General features: G+C 39.0%; 2 protein-coding genes across 9 annotated transcripts in view; one reads left to right on the top strand and one right to left on the bottom strand.

The window, feature by feature from the left end:
- Positions 1-15,258, bottom strand: part of fam124a (family with sequence similarity 124 member A) — a 30,908-nt gene extending 15,650 nt beyond the window's left edge. For 6 of the 8 annotated variants that reach the window (XR_004334136.1, XM_032529947.1, XM_032529950.1 and 3 more), the window contains exons 1-2: positions 14,994-15,258; positions 10,206-10,237 (exon numbers count right to left, since the gene is read on the bottom strand). Coding sequence is in view for 7 of the 8 variants with exons in the window: in XM_032529947.1 (XP_032385838.1) it covers positions 10,206-10,237; positions 14,994-15,049 (88 nt within the window). In the remaining variant the exon portion in view is untranslated. Of the gene's footprint in view, positions 1-10,205; positions 10,238-14,175; positions 14,211-14,993 lie in introns of all 8 variants that reach the window. The other 2 variants (XM_032529953.1, XM_032529954.1) reach the window with 1 other exon arrangement.
- Positions 15,259-16,875: 1,617 nt separating this feature from the next.
- Positions 16,876-20,263, top strand: tsn (translin). Its single transcript, XM_032529722.1, has 6 exons — positions 16,876-17,121; positions 17,549-17,642; positions 17,776-17,872; positions 18,085-18,200; positions 18,295-18,374; positions 18,912-20,263. The coding sequence occupies exons 1-6, from the start codon at positions 17,056-17,058 to the stop codon at positions 19,140-19,142; spliced, it is 684 nt and encodes a 227-aa protein (XP_032385613.1). The 5' UTR covers positions 16,876-17,055; the 3' UTR covers positions 19,143-20,263.
- Positions 20,264-21,758: the final 1,495 nt, after the last annotated feature.

The raw sequence follows: 21,758 nt of genomic DNA, 5'->3' as shown, positions 1-21,758 counted from the left end.
GCTGTTTGCAAAAAAATGTAATGCGACAGAAAGAATGTGCTGGGATGTAAGAACATGTCCACGATGGGTGACGTTAGTGAAATGAGGACGGATAAGGTCATGTAGGATACATAACTGATAGACTGGGAAGAAAAACATTACCCCTCAAATAGAAAAGTATCTAGAAATGAAAATACATCTCTAGTCGGGGCCTCAACATCATCTCACAACGTAGGTTACTGCATGTTTAAATCCCTGCGAAGTAACACAGCTTCTTTATCACTGGAATCATCGACAAAAGGAAATGCCATGCTAGAGAAATAAATTGTTTTATAGTACGCCCAACATGGTTAATAAACCAACACTGTTTTTTATTCATGCAGATTGATACAGACTGAATGAATGAATGAGCAAATGAGTCAGAGCGCTGTGTCAGAGGGAAGAGACTGAGAGAAGAAAACCTGCTCCCGACCAATGTTAGGTTCACAGGCTCAGTTACCATAGTAACTGACTCTGAGGTTAAGTTACCTCTCTTTCTGAAACAGGTTGGAGTTACCCATCTCTCACAGGTTTGATTAACCTCCCTTTCTGAAACAGAAAACCCAGAGTTCCCCTTGTCTCATGGTTAACAGACTCAAAGTTTTCACTAAACCTGCTCTCTGAAACGGACCCCTCTGCTCTCACTCACTGTTTATTTACTGTAACATTAGTACTTAACATAAAAGATACAACTCAATACCTTGAACATTCAAGCTGATGCTTTCCTCTAACAATAAGGTTTAATGGGGAGCTGGCTCACAAAGAATACATAAGAGATTAAGTCACGCCAATCCTGTGAAGGGAATGAAGGGGGTTTGTGTGTGTGTAATGCTGGGGAGGAGTGTGTCTCTAAGCTCTTAATCTACTCAAGTCTTCAAAGTGGAGCTGATATCCTGACTTGACTGACTATGAACACACACAAGAATATGCACAACCATCCTCAACACACACAAAATCAATTTGCAAATTTATAGAGGCGTGTCTTTTCTCATTCTCACAGACTTTTACCTCCACTCTGTGTTTTAGCGTTAACTGGCAACACATGCTTGCAGCCATACACACGGATGATGACGCGAGATAAAGCAACACGCCTTCTAGTGGCCCCTGCACATATGAGAGTGATTAGTAGCAAAAACTCAACTAAGGCCTCTGACTCTGTGTGTGCATGTGTGTGTGTGTGTGTGTGTGTGTGTGTGTGTGTGTGTGTGCATGTGTACTGTAGTTGAAGCTTCAGCTTGCTTGGACCTCAGTGTAATTCAAAACAACTGAATGAGGAAATTCAAGATGGGGGCCCCTTTTTGTCATCTGGTAAAAAGAAAGAAAAAACATTGCAGGTTCTAACACTCATACATTGGTTTAACTAGTGGCAAGGAAATCAAAATATGTAAAGTTTTGACTTTATAGTTATTAATATGACTTTAATTACTTTAATACTACTTTTGCAAACACTGATGTATCAACATCTTTAAGTGGATATAGCAAACATTTCGGCAAACATTGCTTAACACTTTGCTTTCATGTCCACATCCAGCAGTCACAGAGCAACATTATCACTGTGCGTAACTGTGTAACTCACACTATGCAGTTCTTTAAAAATTATAATTTTTTTTTTTAGAAAAGCCTGACCAGGGACTTGGGTTGTAAATTATCGTCTTGCCAAGAAACCTTTTATGCAACACATATTGTTATGGCCTTGACTGTAATAATTATATATGTAATAATGTGTGCTGCGTTGTCCCTGACAAATAAATTGATAACAAAAATAAAATAATGTATTATTATTATTGTGTTTCTGGCCCCTTGGCGAATGTAAGTCCACTATTCTCTCTTTTAGCTCAATTTTCTCTACTCTCTACTAACTCGTGGGAAATTGCTGTTTCATTATGTCTTTAAATGCTCCACTATGTTTACCAGCTAGTCGCCCGTCTGCTGTTCGGGGCTGAGCAGGTAGCGTACAGTGTGGTTTTGGAGCTTGATCACTAAAAACAGTGGCTGCTGCGGCCAATAACACTGCTATGAGCGTGTTGAGAGTGAACCACAACAGAAAAGTTGTGGATTGACCAGCAAAACAGTGAGCTGAAATTGATGTAAAGCTGCATATTCAGGTAACAATTCTCTGTAAGTTCACTGAGCGACCTCTTCCACTGTGCCACATTGTCTTCACATTTTCATTTGATACATGCGTGGCGTTTTAAAAAATGTTGATTATTGCCATTTCAAAGGATAAGTCCAACAACATTCTATTATTATGTTGTTGATAATAAATCCATTTGAAATACCAAAACCTACAACAAACTGCTCCTACTAACAAGTATTGTCTGTGTATTCAAAGCTTAAAATATATTATTCCTCTGTGCCACAGAGCTCCATTGTTAACTAAAAACGGTTAAAACAACACAGAAGAACACACACACAACATAGTTTGTTGAAAGTCAATCCCACATTCACAACACTGCTGCTGTTAATACCACAAAGCAACAGTGCCTGAAATGGACCAGTATTCACCAGTACTGAGTACTGGCACTTGTGATTTTTCTCCACATGAGTACCCTTACTTCTAATTGTTATTAACAGTATTACATATATTATAATAAGACTCTGAGACATTAACATGAGAACTACAACAACCAAGTTTCACAGAGGATAAAAGCAATCAGATCAAAATGTGGAGCTGGTGTTTTCTGGCTTTAAACTGCTGCTTGTTTCAAATTTACAAATTAGATTAGATTACGACAGACTGTCTAAAGATTAGAGGGGGAGACTTAGTAACGAGACCAAAGCCAGTCAACACGGCTAGTCCAAGTTCATTTGTTCATGCATGCCGTGTGACCTTCACTGTCCCAACAGACCTGGGAGAAGAAGGCAGCTCAGCGTAGTAGATGGACAAATAGTTGAAGAGGTGCTGATGCTATAACACTATTTAACTCTATTTTTTATCAATAGGAAACCTACCCAAACATGCCGTGCATTTCAACACATCTCTTTTTTTTTTGGTGCACCTGGGTATAAAACATACTGACATACAGACCTGAGATCAGCAACAGTACAACAGTACCAACTAAGAACATTGAAATTAGTATGACCACAGTCCTGTAGTCCTTTTCGGTTCCAAGCAGTGAAAACCTCTTCAACCTCATAGTCACTGTTGTTTTATTGTTCTCACTTTACATGTGGTACGAGAGCAGAGCCAAAACAACAAAACATTTCACTGTGCAACTAATTACAGACTGCACTGAATGTGCACTCAGTGAGCACACACTAACTAATTCATTAAATTGAAGTGCCCACAACAAGGCTGACAGACAAAACTGCTTCAATTAGACCATTAACAAACAGCTGACTGAAGCGTATTTAGCTGGGATCACAGCCTCATAGTCCAAACCTCATTTTAGAGTACGCACATTTGGAAACACTTTATCCAGGCTGCTTTATGGCTGTGTGTGTGTGTGTGTGTGTTTGCGTGCATGGGTGTGTGTTGGGTTGTTACGGGTGGTCCTTTATCAGGTACTATTCAAACTGACTGTGCTGAAAGTGCCTTGGCTGACATCACTGCAAATGGTTTAGCGTGTAAAAAGATACTCAGCACTGTGAATAGAAACCAGTGCGTCATCTTCCCCAGTGTCTGAGAATGCAAGTTTGTGCTGCTCAGAGTGAAGATGGAGAGTCCTGGAGTGGACAACACCTAGCTGCATGGACAACAGACACTCTCACCAACAGACCACAGTATGTGAGGCTCCATCCCTGTGTGTCTGACAAGGTGCTCCGCAGCACAGGTGCCCCTCAGGGTATGGTGCTCTCCCCCCTTCTTTTCATCCTCTATACCTCTGACTTCACTCACAACTCCACCCACCCACTGCCACATCCAGAAGTTCTCTGATGACACAGCCATTGCTGAAAATGTTTCTGAGGGGAATGATCTGTGATACAAGACTGTTATCAGGGACTCATCAGGGTTAGCTGGTGTGAGCTCAACCTGTTTACCTAAACAATAAACTAAACTTGACTGGTAACACCCCTATTTAATTTAATTTTACGTCACTTACTTACTTACATTGCTCTTTTTTTCATGTTATGGCCACCTCACTTTAGTTTACGTTACTTTACAATACTTTTTATATAAGGCTACTTTACATTTATTCAGTACTTTTTGCACATTGTCTGTTGTTTGCCTCTTGTTTGTTTGTTTGTTGGTTTGTTTTTATTGTGGAAAAACTGCTTCTGTAACAAGTGAATTTCCCCATTGTGGGATGAATAAAGTCTTATCTAATCTAATCTAATCTAATGAAAGGAAAAGACGTAGTGAATGCTCAGACCTCACTTTAACCAATAAGGGTGTAATATGCACCAAACACAATGACACAAAAATAAAGTGTGAGGCAGAACTAAAGCTGTACTGATATTAAAATTTGAGATCGAAAAATACATATAGCATATCCCTTCTTTCCAAACAAAAGCACATAGCTATAGTTGACTTGCGGCTCCTTAAAAAATGTAAAAGTAGAATGTAAATCAAATGAACGTGTACTAGTATAATCAAATATTTTAAACTTAAATTTAAAAAATGTAATGTGCAGAAATGTTTGAGGTCAGGGTCAAACTAAAATTAGCAAAAGTAAAACATAAAATGTAAAAATGCAACCAAAGCACCTTTCTTTCTTCTTTCTTGTCTATGTATACATCTGTCTGACCAACGACTTTTACACATCTGCATGATGTTCAGCAGTTCTGAGTGCAACTTAAAACTACAGCAGAGCTTGAATTATTTTAAGGAATAAAGTATAACTTGACAGGCTCCTGCACTTTCACAAGTAAGTACTTAATCCACTGCCTGATATACAACAGAGTCGTTCATGTATAAATGTTGGAGAGAGGATTTTTTTTTTAAACTTGCATACACACATGTTCCTGGTTCTGCTAATCTACTGCCTGCCTGAGCCAGATAATAGAAGGACCACGGGAATTACTTGATGCACAGGCGGTGTGGACGAGCAAAGTGTTTGACTATGTGGTAAAGATGAATTATGTTACCGCTGATGACTTATACTACCAAAATAACTTTTTTGATGCTGTTGGTCAGCAGCAAACCGTAACCAACCGAGAACCGAGGACTGGACTGACCCCATTAGTGATACTATTATGACCCGCAGTTTTTCAGCAATTGCCATTACATGTATTTACATTCTGTATACTTCTTTATACTGTATAGTGGTTTTCATTGCAGTTGGCAGAGTCCGCCTTTTTTGTGCGACTCAAGTTGCTTACTAGAGCACAAAAGAGTCAATGTTACAGTTTGGAATTTGATCTAATTGATATCAGGCTCCCTGTTTACTGTTCACTCTTCCACAATGTATCAGAGCTGTGTAAATTCCTGCTAATGCAAACCAAAAACAATTCCTGCTGCATTTTAAATTTAAGAGGGTTTTGACAGGGAATATACAGGGTGGCATTAATTGTGAAGCATCCACCGGAAATAAAGTGCATTTGTCCCCAAGGTCAATTCATTATCGGCAGATTTTGTCAGCAGATAATTGTTCGTTTTTGCAAGCGTGGATGAAGTAAAGCACATATGCGTATATGTGTGTGTCTCAGCGAGCAGACATCTGCTGGTGACAGGCTGAAAATATAAACCCCTGACATCAACTTGTGACTCCCCGGCTTTTGACTACTATCAATCCTGTCTAGACCTCTGTGGTATAAAAGTCTCACTGAACTGCTCAATATTCTGATGCATATTTATTTTACTCACTGTTTTGAAATCTTCCTTTCATTCTTAATTTCTTTCTTAGAAAGATATATATCCAGTCTCTGTTTTGCTTCCCATTACCTGCAAACATTGGAGAATTATTATGGAGAGTAATTTTCATGTTTTCTTTTCATCTTTCATCCAAGTTTTTCTCTCTTTTCCCTTTCTGGCTATTTCCTCTCTCTTTCATGTGTCTACATCTGTGTATAATAAATACATCTACAGTAGATTTCTTCCAGATATTCAAGTGTGACAAATCATGCATTCCCGGTTATAGTAGTAGTAGTATATTTGTATTCGCGTCTCTGCCCGGCGTCTTTGTGTTGTACCAGTCTGACCTATGCATAGTTTAAAAACCTTCTTTTGGCCCAAAAACATTCATTACTCTGACAGCCGGCTCCCTCCGGCTTACATATATGTACACACACACACACACACCACACACACACCACACACACACACACACACACACACACACACACACACACACACACACACACACATGCAGAAACCAAATGGAGGCAAGGTCAAAGGTCACTCACGCTGAATGGACACTCATCTGCTGTGACCAATATGAAGTGATGTTGTGTGATTAAGTGTGTGGGGTGGGGCTCAGTTGAAGTCTCTTGAATCTAAACCTATTTACCTTCTATTGAGCGATCAAAAGATGCTGCACACACCAGCTGCTGACAGCATAAAACACAGATTACATTTAGCATTTTCTTTTCTGTCACTGCTGTTGCATGAAATTTTGAAACCGCAATCTCCACTTCTTAACACTGAGTGATAAAAAATATTGCAAAAGCCTTTGCATTCATGAAACATTTTAAAGAATACATGTAAATTCAAGGTTAGCTATTTTTATTTCTAATGCAAAGGTGGCAGTGGTACAGTATGTATATATATCATTTGTCATTTGTTCCAGAATTGGCTTCAGTCTTCAACATGGCAAAAACTATACTGTTAAGTGAGATGTTTTATCCTAAACTACATTTTTAATCTAGCAGGATTTGTTCAGTGTATGAAACAGCTGTCTGTCTATGAGTAGACATGATAATAACTTTTATTTATTTTAGATGTTTTATGCTTATATTCTGAATGTTTTAGCAATATTGCTCTGCCTACAAAAGCTTTACATGAACAATGAACAAGTTAACAGTAATAGACTCGCTGTCCTAAACAACTCACAACATATTGACATAGTTTCATTTTCAAGCTATTTGAATTCCTCCAGTGTCTGTTGCATGGGACCTAGAGTATAACCTCAGTCAAACCGATGTTGGTGGTTTAACATGATACAAGTCTGTCTACAGTGGGGCTTATGGCTTGTCTAAGCTGAGGTCAAAGGTCAGGGGTTAAGACCACCTGTATAAATATGAGTACGCTCTCCACCAGAACCTAAATATACTTCTGTTGAGGCAGGAGACAAGGGAGACTGATGCTGCATGCAAGTGCATATAAACTCCTCAGGGCACACGGACATGCATGACTACACACACAGAGGACAAAAACAAGACAACCACACACAGAGCTGAGACAGATGACTTCTCTATATTGTCCTGTCACATCTCTGGAAAATCATTCATCTATTTTGTCCTTTCTGTTTTCATCATTAGTGTAGGCATCAGTTGGATGAATAAGCTGACGCTGCTTTTTCACTTCTATCTGTGTGTAGGATGTGTAGGTTTTCATAAACTAATTTTCTCAGACTCATAGGCAGTATTGGACAAAGACCTTCCTGTGATTTTCAACTACTTCAGAGATCACTGTTGTCAACCCTGAGAGAATCCCTTACTAGCAGTTAAACATACCACACCCTTTACACATTTGAGGAGCCTTGTTATTTGAAGTAAATGAACAAGTATTGGAATTGGTAAGTTTTTTCTATTAACAATATTATATTACTTTCATATATACTTTCAGTCTATACATCTCAGTGACGCACAGGCATGGTGAGTTCCTAAAGAAAACAATGTCACCAACAATTCTGGTCCAGTAGTGTCTTTCTAATTGTGGTCACACTTTTCCATATACTGTATTTAAAGTTCTTGTGTTTTCTGACAATGTGCCTATGCATGTTTTGTTCCCATCCTGACCTCCAGAGGAGACAGAGACAATAGTGGGCAGAAGATCATCTGATACAGTAAAGACAAAGGAAACATGAGGGGAAAGACCAAACCAGACACTGCTCGGCACTCTGTGCGTGTGTGTGTGTGTGTGTGTGTGTGTGTGTGTGTGTGTGTGTGTGTGTGTGTGTGTGTGTGTGTGTGTGTGTGTGTTGGTCCTCCACTTCCTGATGTGCGGGTGTGGTGCCGGTGGGATAACGCAGCTTCCTGTGAACCAGATTAATGGGCTAATACTGGATATAATCCTCCCATTGTGAAAGGCCCGGTGACCTGGCAATCAGACTGGGGAGAAGTCATAACCTCTGCATAACAGATCGTCACAATCATACACACATTCACACAAAACTACACACACACACACTCACTGTACGTACAAAAGTACTCAGCAGCAAGTGGCAACCTCGTAGATCAAGCACTGTTGGCACTTATAACAGCAAACAATATTTAGTATCTGATCTGTAACTCAACTGCCTAACAATATCATACTGTTTCCGCACATGTGATCAATATCATATTTTGGTATCCATATCAGCATCACAGAAGTTATCAGAAAAAGTGAAATGAAGTATAACTCGAGTTTATTACACATTACACTTGGGTCAATTCACTCAATATGATAATATTGTATTCCTTTATCATATGAATCATTCTATAAGTTATTTCTAAGATCTGTAAATTATAAACTTCTTTAAAAAGTCAGATGGAGTATCAGATGATCAGACACAACACGAGTTTATCCAGATTGTCAAAATCACATACCAGATTATTGGGAAAATAACTACAAGTAAGTAGAGTAAATCAGAAGTTGGTCTGTAAACTGTGATGGATAATAGTTTCACTGTTTGCGTTGTTTTCTCTTCCAAATAAGTTTGACTAACCTAGAGAGTTTTTTAACAACCTGTCTGACTGCTCATGTTTCTTGCCCAATCTTTTTAGCGTTTTTTGCGAGTAAATCAAAGTTATCTTAAGCATGTCACAAATTTCATGATTTGTTGCAATAGATTATGAGTGGCAACCCACAGTAATCTAAAAATGCCACTACAGAAATGCTTTGTACCCCATATGTTGCATTGACTGCATGCAGATGTTATGGGCGTTTGTTTGTGGTTTTCATCATATTTTCCTAGGAAATGGTTGTGGGAATTGTGTATCTCAAGCAACTGTCTATGTATGAAGCTTAATCTGCGTTCACACCAAATCAGGTGTTGCGTCGATTAGTGAAGGATTGTGCGGGGGTGTGAGAGGGTCACTTAAATGGCCCTTTTGTGTCTCTATTGTGTTTTGTCTGATTGCCGGTTACGTGATTGGCCATTGCAGCGTAATGTTGGGTTATCTTTCTCCAAACGATAGTTGTGTTTCAATTTTTCCCTGCAGGGCCACTGCGTATTATTTCAGCATCCCCTTCGGTCCCCATCGCAGAAGCCGAAAACCAAGACCCGCATTCAAATAAATGGGAGGACTGGTGTTTTAGTCAAAAGGCCTGATTTGGTATAAATGCAGCCTGAATGAAGAACTAGGGGAAAACCTTTTTTAAGCTACAGTGCGTAGTTCCTTTCTCTCCCAAGAGGAATTCTGAGTACTGACAACTGAAGTGTCAGCACGTCCACATGATGCAAGCCTTGCGCACAACCCCCATCCCTCCTCCACACAGTTACTTGTAGGAGGATTAAATAAACATGATGGACTCTTCAGAAGAGGTAATTATCTTCTATCGATTTTCTCCACACGAACGTTGTCGGACGACCCAATCTTCTGGACAGAGACATACTGAGAAATACAGAGAGAGTTTTGTGGAGCTTTGTGTCAACTCATTTGGCAATGGCTTGAATGTAACGGACGTTCATCAATATCAAAACGTTACGCACTAAAACTTTAACTAATGCAAATAAGGTAAAAAGATTGTTTTTATTTGTAAAAGCACACTAAGAAGAAGTTTTGTTTGAAATGAACATGCTTCCCAAAGCTTTATTTATTTATTTTTAATTGCTCCATCAAGACAAATGGTCATGTAATTGATTGCGTGATTGTCAACCGTTTACTATATCCAATGTGCATAATGTCTAGCATGTACCATCACAGTAAATGTACGCTAGGGTGGAACTAGGAAGAAAGCAACAATCATTCAAGCAATTTTTTGTTACCATACAAACAAATCCTCCCTAAACCGTGCTGGAGGCCATACGGACCAGTAAACACACACAAACACAATCCTCCACCGTGAGTGGATTTATTTGGTCAGTGTGTTAAAGTCCTGGAACTGAGCTGTGTGTGTTTGAGTCACTGCTAACAATGCTTTACGTCACCATTGGTTTACTTACTGCTGGTTGAGGACAAGGGACTGTAATCAGACCTGCAGAGGAAGACAGAAAAGAAGGGGGGGAAGAGCAAGAGAGGCAATGTGGACAGAGAGCAAGAGAGAAAATAAGGACATGAAACAGAGAGAGGAGACAGGAGTTTATATTACAGTATGAAGTACAATCCACATAATTTACAGGATGAAACAGTCCTATTTCAAATAAAGTGCTGACAGCTGGCTAAACAGAAAGAGAGGTCCATCTGGAAAGGTCACCAAAATGCACATAGACATTTCATGTTGGTTTTTTGAGTATTTCTATGTTATGCTCCTTTACACTTACTGCATTCAACTATTTTCCATAGGGAAATCAGGTTGTTTTTACGTTTTAACATTTATTTGACAGCCGTAACTACTAGTTAATTTGCTGATTAAGATTAGAAGATACTTCTTCCTAAATATGATCACTAGGCATTGTTAAAGAATAAACTGCCCAATGGCGTCTAAAGTAGTTAGAATTAGCCCCATTCCAACCAGCAAAAGTGCTACCTACACATTCATGCATATTAATGTAATGGTGACTTGATAAATCCTTCATTACAAATAATAATCCAACAATATAATATATACAATGATATAGATATACATATATACTAAAGAAACAGTTCAACATTTTTGAAAAGACAACAAGAGTTAGCTGAGAAGATTGGCATCAATCTGTGGTCATGCTGCTTATGAGCATTTTACTACTGAGTTGGAGATATCGCTCAGTTTTTCCCATTCTACTGAAAATATGTGTATGCAGCATGCAGAGCGCTACAGCCTGAGGGTGATTTGCCTAGCTCCATCCACAGGGCAAACATACACCTAATATTACCTCTAAAGCTCACTATTTAACTAATAAATTAATTAATTTGTTTAATCCAAACACAAACAGAAACGTAAAAACAACAGTTTGTGGTTTTATGGCGATTGTGACATGGACGATTAACAAAACCTGACGGACTCTTCAGAAGAGGAATTATCTTCAATCTAGTTTCTGGGCCCGAAAGTCGCCAGACGACACCACTTTCTGAACATAGACATACTGAGAAATACAGAGAGAGTTTTGTGGAGCTGATAGTCTTAATTAGCTTTGTAGCAACTCATTGACAATGGCTTGAATGTTATCGACGTTCATTTATAAGAATAAGTTACGCACTAAAGCTTAAATTTAACATGCTTATTTTAGACAACAACAAAAACTAATTTATGTTTTGTAATGTTTTTTAGTAGTGACTAGTAATGTAAACTAGTCTACTGCATCAACTTACAGCTCTGTGTAAATACAACTTGACCTGATAAGTTTCACCTCATGTAACTTAGACGGTTTGAGGCAGCGGGTTTCCGAAGTCATCTAATTCGGGATAACAGTGTAGGGAAACTAAATTAGATTTCTGCTAGTCTGATCTCCTAGGATTAGAGAACAAATTCTGGCATTTCGTGTCATTACATAAATATCTGTGATTTTAAACATACAAGAAGTATACACATACAAGACTGACTCAGGAGCTAGCCTGCATCCCACACGTTATAATTCCCTGAGCTGTCTGTGAAACCTCAGCTCACACAGAACCTGAGATTGTTAGTTCCACGGGAGTCAGCTGACAACCAGTGAAAACTGTTCACACACACACACACACACACCCTGTGACTCCATCTCTAAACTAATAAAGCCTCTGGAGCTACAGGACAGCAGGAAGCAGAGGAACATGTCTGTTTCCTGCTGCAGCAGGAGGTTATCAATCTAACTAACAGGGGCATTAGTGGTGTAGAGAAAGTAATGGATGAGGAGTAGTAGAGGTGAGCAGAGAAAGGCAAGAAGAAAAGATGATGGGGTACTGCAGAGGGGGAAATGTTGGTGTAGGGAGTGACAGAAAAGACAAATATACAGAGCAGATTCTAAATGACCAGACGGTTCCTCCTTTTTTGGAGGAACACAGGGTGGGACTAACAGACGTGACCCTGTGACTGCGTGCACGGAAATAAATGACAATGTAGAATAAATACTTTTTTATGTTTATGACTCTTTGGAGTAGAGGTGACTGTAGTAGCGTGTGCAGTTACAGATCTGTTTTAATGGCTCCCTTGGGTGTGTGTATTTGGCAGGACTCCCCCAGTTAGCATCTCGCCAGGAGTTCCCAGTCTGGCCACGCTGCCTTGCTTCATCTCCGTCCAAAAAAAATAAACTCAAAGTGAAGTGAAGACAGGCAGCGGTGCGGTCATGAACACTGGGTCTGACTGCAGAATGACCTGATGGGCTCTTAAAGGGCTTGTACGAACAGATTCGGTTGTCTGTTATTTGATTTGGGTGGGGATGTAAGGAAGGAGGGAGGGAGAAGAACACACAAAGATGAAGAGCATGGATAAAGAAAGACACAGAACATTAAAGCAATAACATTACTGTTATTGCGTTATTAATGCCACCTCTATATTTGAGGTCTGGTCATGTTCGGGAAAGATTTTTTTGTCATGGTTTAAAGAAACCACTGCTGACTAATGGTAGGAGATGGAATGTGAACAACAGTTCTTGAAATAACGCCTAGATGTTCAACGTCCTCCATAAAACTATAACACTGTTAAGCTATTTCCATCGGGACAGTCATTATTATTAACACAACCACAAGTCAGGAAAACTAAATGCTGCATTTATCATTTTTGCCAATTTACATATCTAGAGGACATTAACATTCATTTGGAATGTTTCACTTTCCTTTCAACTCTGGTTTGGTCTCTACCAACTCCTGAGAAAATCGGTCTCTTATGTCCACCAGCTAGTTTTCAACTTTGTCTGGCTGCTGTTAGGTGCTAGGCAGAGCGTACTGGGGGTTTAGCACAGCGTGTTTGCTTGAAACAGCTACCTGCTGTGATGTAGCTGGAATCAAGGTCGATGAGACTGAACCAAACTGTTAATTTCCTGTAAAACCAAAACAATGAGCTAAAAGACACTAAAACGGAGCTGCAGGCCCTAACACACTTTAATTATAAGGAGGTGTATAATTGTTTACTTATGTTTCTAAGGTACAATACGGTCTCTATGAAGTCTGTGACTTGGGACTGAAGGAGAGATGCAGAGACAAGTCTAAGGTGAAGAGAAAGAAGTGGAATGAGGCAGGAGAGGTGGAGGATGTGACCTGATGGAGGTGGTGGCTCTCTGGTTATCAGCTGGACGCTCCATGATTTTCTTTTTACATCAGCACATCCCACAGAGCTCTCTGCTGCTACGTTTTCCCATGAAACACATTCTCTCTCACACACATTATGTTGTTCCGCTAATGAAATAGCATGGACGCAGGTGACTCCTGGATGTACTGACGTCAGATGACTTTTCAAGCTTACTTACTTTCAATATGAGAGTAAAGAGAACAATGGAGGCCTGCTATTATTGTTGTTTTCAACTTTTAACATCAACCTTGCCCAGGGACAGCGGAAGAAAAATTTGATTTTTGGCTGAATCTGGCACATTTACATCATAAGGAAGCCGATTACTAAGACTTTTTTCTTGATGAATAAATAATATTTTATTTAGTATTAGATATATAGGGGCCCTAAGACTGCACAGGCTACAATATTTAAGCCTGAAAAACCTCAAAACTAGAGAAGAACTGCTATGTGATATTAACAACAGGAATTATCCGAGCATTTCTTAATATTGATAGCTGACTTCATGTTATGATAATAACTTTAATACTCAAAAAACATGTTAAAAGATAACTGTATCTGATGTTTTGATTTTATGGGTCAAATAAGATTCTATACGTTTCAAACCACACAATGTTATGAAGTATATGTATATATTTAAGATTGCATGCTGTAACAGATCTGAGTCATTCAGATTTTTGATGATGACTTCAAAGAGGTTAAGGGTTATCTAGGATCTGCCTCTAAAACACACACACACACAAACACAGATCCTTCACTACAACAACACCACATCCAGCAGTAGACAGACATACCGCATGAGAAACTGAAGCACATCTCTGTCTAATGGCTGAAAACAGAGAGAAGAATACATTCATTTAACTATCTGTAGTCAAAACATTCTTGAATTAAGCTTCAAAGATAATGTGGCTGTACTCATTAACAACTAAGTTGGTGATTAAGACTTAACTTTCTACAAAAGAATTAGTATCTCACACCTCCTTCATATGCCCTCATCAGTTGTTTAATAAAGTATTGGCACAGGTGTGGAGTCCAGGAATATCAGCATAAGTGGCCTATAGCCCACACATGATAACAAGATTTTGGACCTGCAGTGATCGACAACTGATCAATAACCTTATGTCTACCGTCACTTCATCAGATTTATAATGCACGATCGACCTGTCACTTTTCCTAAATTATATTTACATTAGGTTGTGTTTCTGTTTTGTTCGATTATACCTGGTTTCGCTGTTGAGATGCATGGATAACAAGCCAAACTCCATTTAAAATTGTGTCGATTTAATGTTGTCGTGCTAGGTATATAGGTATAGGTATAGCTCTGGTAACATATTTTCTCACCATACTCGATTCAATTAGGTATATCGTTACATCAAAACACTTTCTAATAAAGATATGCTCAAGACACGTTTTAGTAACGTTACTCGTAACAATAATTCTCTGCTTGAAATGAGGATTTGTGTAAACAAAAAAGTTAAATGACCTTTTAAAATGATTGCTAAATTATTTAAATTGAATCTACTCCTACTCGCTCATTAAAAGAAAGTCTATAATTGATGAATATGATATTCAGGATCGGTCATATCTCAGTATGATTTCTGCTTTCACCCACCCTCCAGTCTCGGCTCCTGAATCCACGCAGTCATCTTCTGCTGAGGTTCTCTCCATCTCAAAGGGTCAGCTGAACAGCACCGCTACATTGTCTCAAAGTCCCGAGGTAACGAATAAGACAGAGGAATTTAAAAACACGCCACGGGGTTAGATGAGACAGTTACATGAACGAGCACAGTCTGAATGAGCAGCTTTCTAACTCCTCACACGGAATACGCTGTCTGGTGAACCAGTTGGAGCAACAGGCGACTGAAACTCTGCTCTCTGCGTCAGCTGCGCTCCGTCGTGATGCCTTCCGGAGCAGTCGGAAATCTGAAGACTAAATGTGGCGCGCACACGAGCGAGAGTGGTGGACCTAAATCAGAATGTGGCAGGTTGACTTTGATTTTCAAAATAATAATTAAAAATACTCAAGGCAAGTCAATACATATTTTTTGATAATGAGATGAGTCAAAATGTTACTTTGTAAATAAAAACATATGATATATAGTTTTTTTAACATCTGTTAATAATTCTTTGACCCGACTTGTGTATTTTTAGTTTTTTTTTTTTAATTTAATTTAGTTTTTACTTATATTAAGTTTTTATTTTTTATTTTTGGTGCTTTAAAATTAAATCTTTTTTTTTTTTTTTAAATGTGTCTGAAAAGCTTCATAGCGATGAGAGCTATTAGAGCCAAAGGATAGCCGAGGACACTAGTAAGAATACAAATTGTTTCCCTCAAGTGTAGATACATGGTAATTATAAAACAAAAAAGAACAAAACTCTGTTAAAAACCATTGAGGTGATATTATCTAGTAGTAGCCTTCATAATACAAGAAAAAAGAGCTTCGGGAATTTGACCATCCAATGAGTTTGCCAAATGTTTCTTCTCCTGTTATAAAAAGCTCCCAGCTTTGTTAAAATTTACAAAAGCCTCATTAAAGTATCCATGGGATGGGGCTGCTAGTGTGACTGTTTCTCGTTAGATGTTCCTTGGATATATTCGAGCAACACATGAAGGTAACATTAACAAGTGTGCTACTTTAACTCCATCAACAGGGTGAATGAGGTGATGCAGCATGTACTCCACCACGCAGTCATCACATTTCCAAACGACAAACAATGCCGTTGTGTTCATGAGGTAAACCCCAAACCTGCTGAAAGACCCGTATTCTAAAAACTACGGTTTCCTAATCATTGGCCTTTTAAATTAGATTATCATTCTTACCTTTTTACAACGGAAAAAAATGATATTATGTAAAGTAGCAGTCTTATAATGCAGCTTGTGTACAATTGTGTGATGCAAGCGTACAATCAAGTGACAGAAATAAAAAAAAAATAACGAATGAACATGTTGGATGAAATTATATTGACGGTATGTTATAGAGATAATAGACTAAAGTAAGATACTGTATCCTAGGGATGTCTTTGTAAACAGTCCGTAGAAGATAAATTAAAAATCCCCTTTTAATATTTTTATTGCAGTTGCCAGCTCTTGGCAGTGTTGAAGAAGGGAAAAACATATGTAAGTATAATTTATTATTACTATTCATACCCTTTTAATTAATACTCATTCACAATAATTCACAATAATTCACAATAAGTAATTATTGTTGTTATTATTATTATTATTATTATTATTATTATTATCAACATCACTATTTGTTACTTTACTTTTTTATTGCAGAAAATATGGAGCGACAACCATAGATTTTTTTTTTTTTATTATTATCATCTTAAGTTTTACAAAACATGTTAAACATTCATTGAACACTTTGGCATCAGTAGAAAATTAAATAAAAAACAGCATAATAAAATAAGTAGATAAATAAAATAACCTTACTATACAGTGGATATATAGATTGTTAAGAAACGACAACCATAGACAACAACATGACGTTAGAAATCATGACGTCATCTCCCCGCGCCACACGAAGCGCGGAGGCCACTATGGGAGGACAGAGAAAGGCGGAGCGTTCTCCAGGCGGTTGTCCTCCTCGTGCACGTTGATGGTTTTACGAATTAGCTTAGCTGCAAGACGGATCATCATCCTCGTCCGGATAGCTTGACTGAAATCAGACATGTCTGTCACCGAGATGTTCAGTTATATCCAGGGCTTTCTGAGCGCCGACCAGGACGTCAGAGAGGTAAGCACGGACAGCCTGCTGCAGAGCTGCACGCTGTAGTAGCTAGCTCTCCGAGACAGCTAGCCAGCTAGCTAGCTCTCCGAGACAGCTAGCCAGCTAGCTAGCTCTCCGAGACAGCTAGCCAGCTAGCTAGCTCTCCGAGACAGCTAGCTAGCTCTCCGAGACAGCTACCCAGCTAGCTCTCCGAGACAGCTAGCTAGCTCTCCGAGACAGCTAGCTAGCTCTCCGAGACAGCTAGCTAGCTCTCCGAGACAGCTAGCTAGCTAGCCAGCTCTCCGAGACAGCTAGCCAGCTCTCCGAGACAGCTAGCCAGCTCTCCGATTTGGACTTTATAGAAAATGTGTCAATGGTCCACGTGTCTGGTAATAGAAAAGACGTTATATATTGGATTAAAAAAAACACACTTGTACTTGGACTTTTTTTGTAGGATATCCGTAAGGTGGTCCAGACATTGGAGCAGACTGCCAGAGAAATACTAACAGTACTCCAAAGTGTCCACCAACCATCTGGATTCAAAGAAAGTGAGCAATTTACACAGTATACACTGTTTTGACTGGCACTGATGGAAGGATTTGCCTCTCCAATTTAGACTTTTAAATCTTAAAATGAATCCCTAACCCCCCCCCCCCCCCCCTCCCCCTTTTCTCCTTTTAGTTCCCAGTAAATGTGAAAAGGCACGGGAGTTGTTCTGCACAGTCAGGACACAAATTTGCAACCTCAAAACAAAATTTCCTGCGGAGCAGTATTACAGGTATGAGCCACTTTTAACAAAAGTTGCAGTTGGCAGCTTTAATCATGAGTAGTGATTGGAAGGCTTATCATATAGTTCATTCATACAAAGTTACTCTGCATATTGTGTGTATGTGTCTACCCAGAACTCCCTTGAAAGCATACTGAGTGGCTTATTGAGGCCAAATAAAGTGTTTTATCTCTCATTCTCTGACCTGTTTGATCCCGCTTTAGGTTCCATGAACACTGGCGGTTTGTGCTGCAGCGCCTGGTTTTTTTAGCAGCCTTTGTTGTCTACCTGGAGACTGAAACTCTTGTGATTCGGGAGGAAGTGGCCAAGATACTCGGCAGTAGGTATCAGTTCATGTCTTTAACGAGTAACTAAGCAACCAAGGAATGCATTTTACTGTTTAGTTTTTTTCCCCTGCCCTCTTCACCCTACAGTTGAGGTGGTGCGAGAGAAAGGCTTTCACCTGGACGTAGAGGACTACCTGGCAGGTGTGCTGATCATGGCCAGTGAACTGGTAAGACATTTTTTTGTTATGGTGTTACATCAAGAATATACTAAGGCAGACAGAAGGATACATTCAAGTTCTCCCTGAGTTCTTCATATATGCTGTGCAATTTTGGGACTGAACAAATTAAAGTTGACAATCATTAGAGAAACTTTGTATATTTGGTTGTCAATCCAAAACACTGGTCTTAGACATGTCTACCGGCGGCCGATTTACAACTTTGACCTTGTCAAAATCCTATCTTCCTGAAATTTAGGACGTAACTCTCATAATTTGACTGCTGTCAAGGCATAAGTCTACAAATGAACCAATCGGAAAATGGCATGAATTCACTGACCAACCTGAACCTTGAAGATTGCTGTTAGCTCACAGTGTATAGTGCATTATACAGCTTTCTAGTCCAATAAAATAAAATGGCAGTGCCACAACATTATGATATAATAGTTAATGATTTAGATGAAAATTATTTCTTAATAATCAATGGAACCTTGTACATGTAAGTTGAGTAACTCTGAGTTTAATTTGTACTGTTGTTTCTTCCTCCAGTCGCGGTTGGCAGTAAACAGCGTCACAGCAGGAGACTACACCCGGCCGCTCCGCATCTCCAACTTCATCAACGAGCTGGACTCGGGCTTCCGCCTGCTCAACCTGAAGAACGACCCGCTGCGGAAGCGTTACGACGGCCTCAAGTACGACGTGAAGAAGATCGAGGAGGTGGTTTACGACCTTTCCATCCGCGGGCTGGCCAAGGAGGGCGAGACTGGCGGGGACAAGTAGATCTCGGAGGCTGCTGCACCTTACCCCGTCTGGAAGACAAGACCCAGGGATCTACCTGAGGCTCCACCAGCTGAGGACAGGGTGTGCCCCTGGGTATGAGTGTGTTTGTGCGAATGCATGCATGAGAGGTGCTTTAGATGGATGGCAGTGTGCCAGAAAGGGGGGGCAGAGACGCTGGCAGAGTTTGACGCCCTCATTCATAACCGAAGGTTCAGTTTGTTTTTGGAAATCTGTGTTCTCGGCTTCATCTTATTCATCGTTATTGTTTCACTGAGTTGGTTTTGCAACTGTTCTGTCTAAATTGCAACAGTCAACCTGTTATTATAAGACTGCATTATTGATGTTTAATTCTGTTCGTGTTTATTTGCAAAAAAAAGAAAAGTGAAATGTGTTCACCAGGTATGCCTGGTAGTATTTCTTAAGACTCTTGTGTTATTGCACCCTCACAGATCCAGGAGCCTCATTTATAAAGGAAGTAGTTGATGCAAAATTATGCTAACCAAGTACATTTTACAGCATCCTTACCAGATTTTCATCATTACTGGCTTTCATAAGAAAAGCCTCTGTTTTGGATTTTGATCATTATCCCCTAACCTGCATATACCTAGATTTTTTTTTTTTTTTTTTAATTTTTATAAATGAGGCTTCAGGAGCAATAGAGCCAAAGAAATGCACTTCACATGGTATAAAGCTACTCTAAGATTCCTTTTTTCGTGTATTTTTTTTTTGTTTCCAACAGCAAGGTAACCTTGCAGAGCAATGCCAATGAATGCAGAATGTCAGACATTTTAATGTTTGTCAGATGATTAAGCTTTCTCTGGAAATCCATGAGTGTACACGAAATAGTCAGAATATCATGTTCTGAACGGGAAATGTTTACTTTTTTTCTACATGTCATTTTTCAAACATGTCTTGAAGGTTTGTTTCTATTGTTGGCATCCATGCTTCTAGACTTTAGTGGGTTAGCTGGGTTGTATGTTCTAGAAAAAGAAAAAAAACATGTTTACTCTTTCCATAATGTGCTTTTTGTTAAGTGCATTTCACTTGTGTATGTATTCCAGTCTTAGAATCAGTTGTCTTTACAGATGCTTAAAATGATGTAAATATATTTCTACATTCTACCTTTCCAGCTTCGTCTAACTTTACAAATGAACGTTTTTCACAGAAAAACACAAGCAAGGTTGTGTTTAAAATCTTTTAATATAATTCACAATATATTACATTGCGGAAATAATACATCAGGTATTTCAAATGCAAATGAGGAAAAGAAACTGAATGCAATTCAGCAGGCTTTGTTTTTGTCTTTTTTTTCTTTTTCTTTTTTTCATTTTGAAAGGGTTCATCTGAAACCGCATCCTCCAACAGCACACAGGAGTATTGGTGTGGAGTTGAGCAGCCCTGCCCTCCAAAACACAGTGATTTGCTACCTTTATTAGTGCTACTTCATAGTAAACAAAACAGTATCAGTCTTATATATTGGTTTTGGTTTGATACCTGCGTTGTCTCAACCTGCTGAAATCAGCTTTGGTCAGCTAGGTTCCTTCTGGTATGAAAAATTGTAAATGAACAAGACTGGGTAACTTGTTTTACCAGTCGTTATAATTAATTTTTTTTTTATTACTGAATAATAAAGTGCATTAAAGAAAAAGCCTTCATAAATATAAACACCCAAACATAAAAGGATCAGGTTATCACATATCAGCAACCAGGGACTGTCAGAGGAATAATTATATTGCCTGTAGATTGGTCTCATAAGTGCCAACAGAGGGCGGTCTAGTCTGTCTGAGATCAATGCTATTGTTGCAAATATTTCAGTATGTTTTAATACAACAGTAATGACATACCAAGGCACAACAGCTCATCGCTAGGTGTTATAAAAGGTAAAACTGTGTCATGACGAGATGGTTGAGTCAGGTAAACGGGGTTTTCAAACCTTTATCCCAAAATTGCCATGACCCCAGCAGCTTGAGATATGTCATGTGATCATGGCAACTTGAAAGTGGCATATCTTTGCCTTATAGAGTCGTGGGATTATATAGGAATAGTGACATATTTCAAACCTATTTAACTGAGTTCTAATTACAAACGTACAGTAATTCTTTTTAAATTGCCAAACATTTGCTTTTTCCAGTTTCTCAAATGTCACTTTTCCCTTTTCTGTATAATCGCTAATTAAATAACTTTGGGGTTTGGACGAACAAAACGAAGCATTAAAAAAATCTTCTTAGGGTCTTGGAATTTAAGACCAATTATCAGATCATATGATTATATCAGATAAATCAAATAATGCAAATAACTGCAGCCCTACAGCTAGATCAAACATACATTAGTACACCTGTTCTGTCCAATGGCCCGGTCTGTGTGACCCCACATGAAGTCCTGAACACAAGGTTGAAAAACTCTGCAGTCAACACACAGTGGGGGGGGGGGAACTGTAGTGTTCAACTTTACCTGTGTGACATGACGTTAACAGGAAACAGTTAAAGGAGACTGACTAGACTTGTCACAAACTGCTTTCATGGCACTAAAATGATCATAACTCCAATTCCTTTGTGTTAAGGACAATGGAGGGACGCTTTAAGCCATGAACATGATTAGATTTGAGACTTTAATCTG

Source organism: Etheostoma spectabile, chromosome 11 (assembly GCF_008692095.1).
Source record: "Etheostoma spectabile isolate EspeVRDwgs_2016 chromosome 11, UIUC_Espe_1.0, whole genome shotgun sequence".
In the NCBI taxonomy this organism is placed as follows: Eukaryota; Metazoa; Chordata; class Actinopteri; order Perciformes; family Percidae; genus Etheostoma; species Etheostoma spectabile.
The sequence above is the reverse complement of the archived record's forward strand: the minus strand, read 5'-3'. Positions and strand labels throughout refer to the sequence as shown.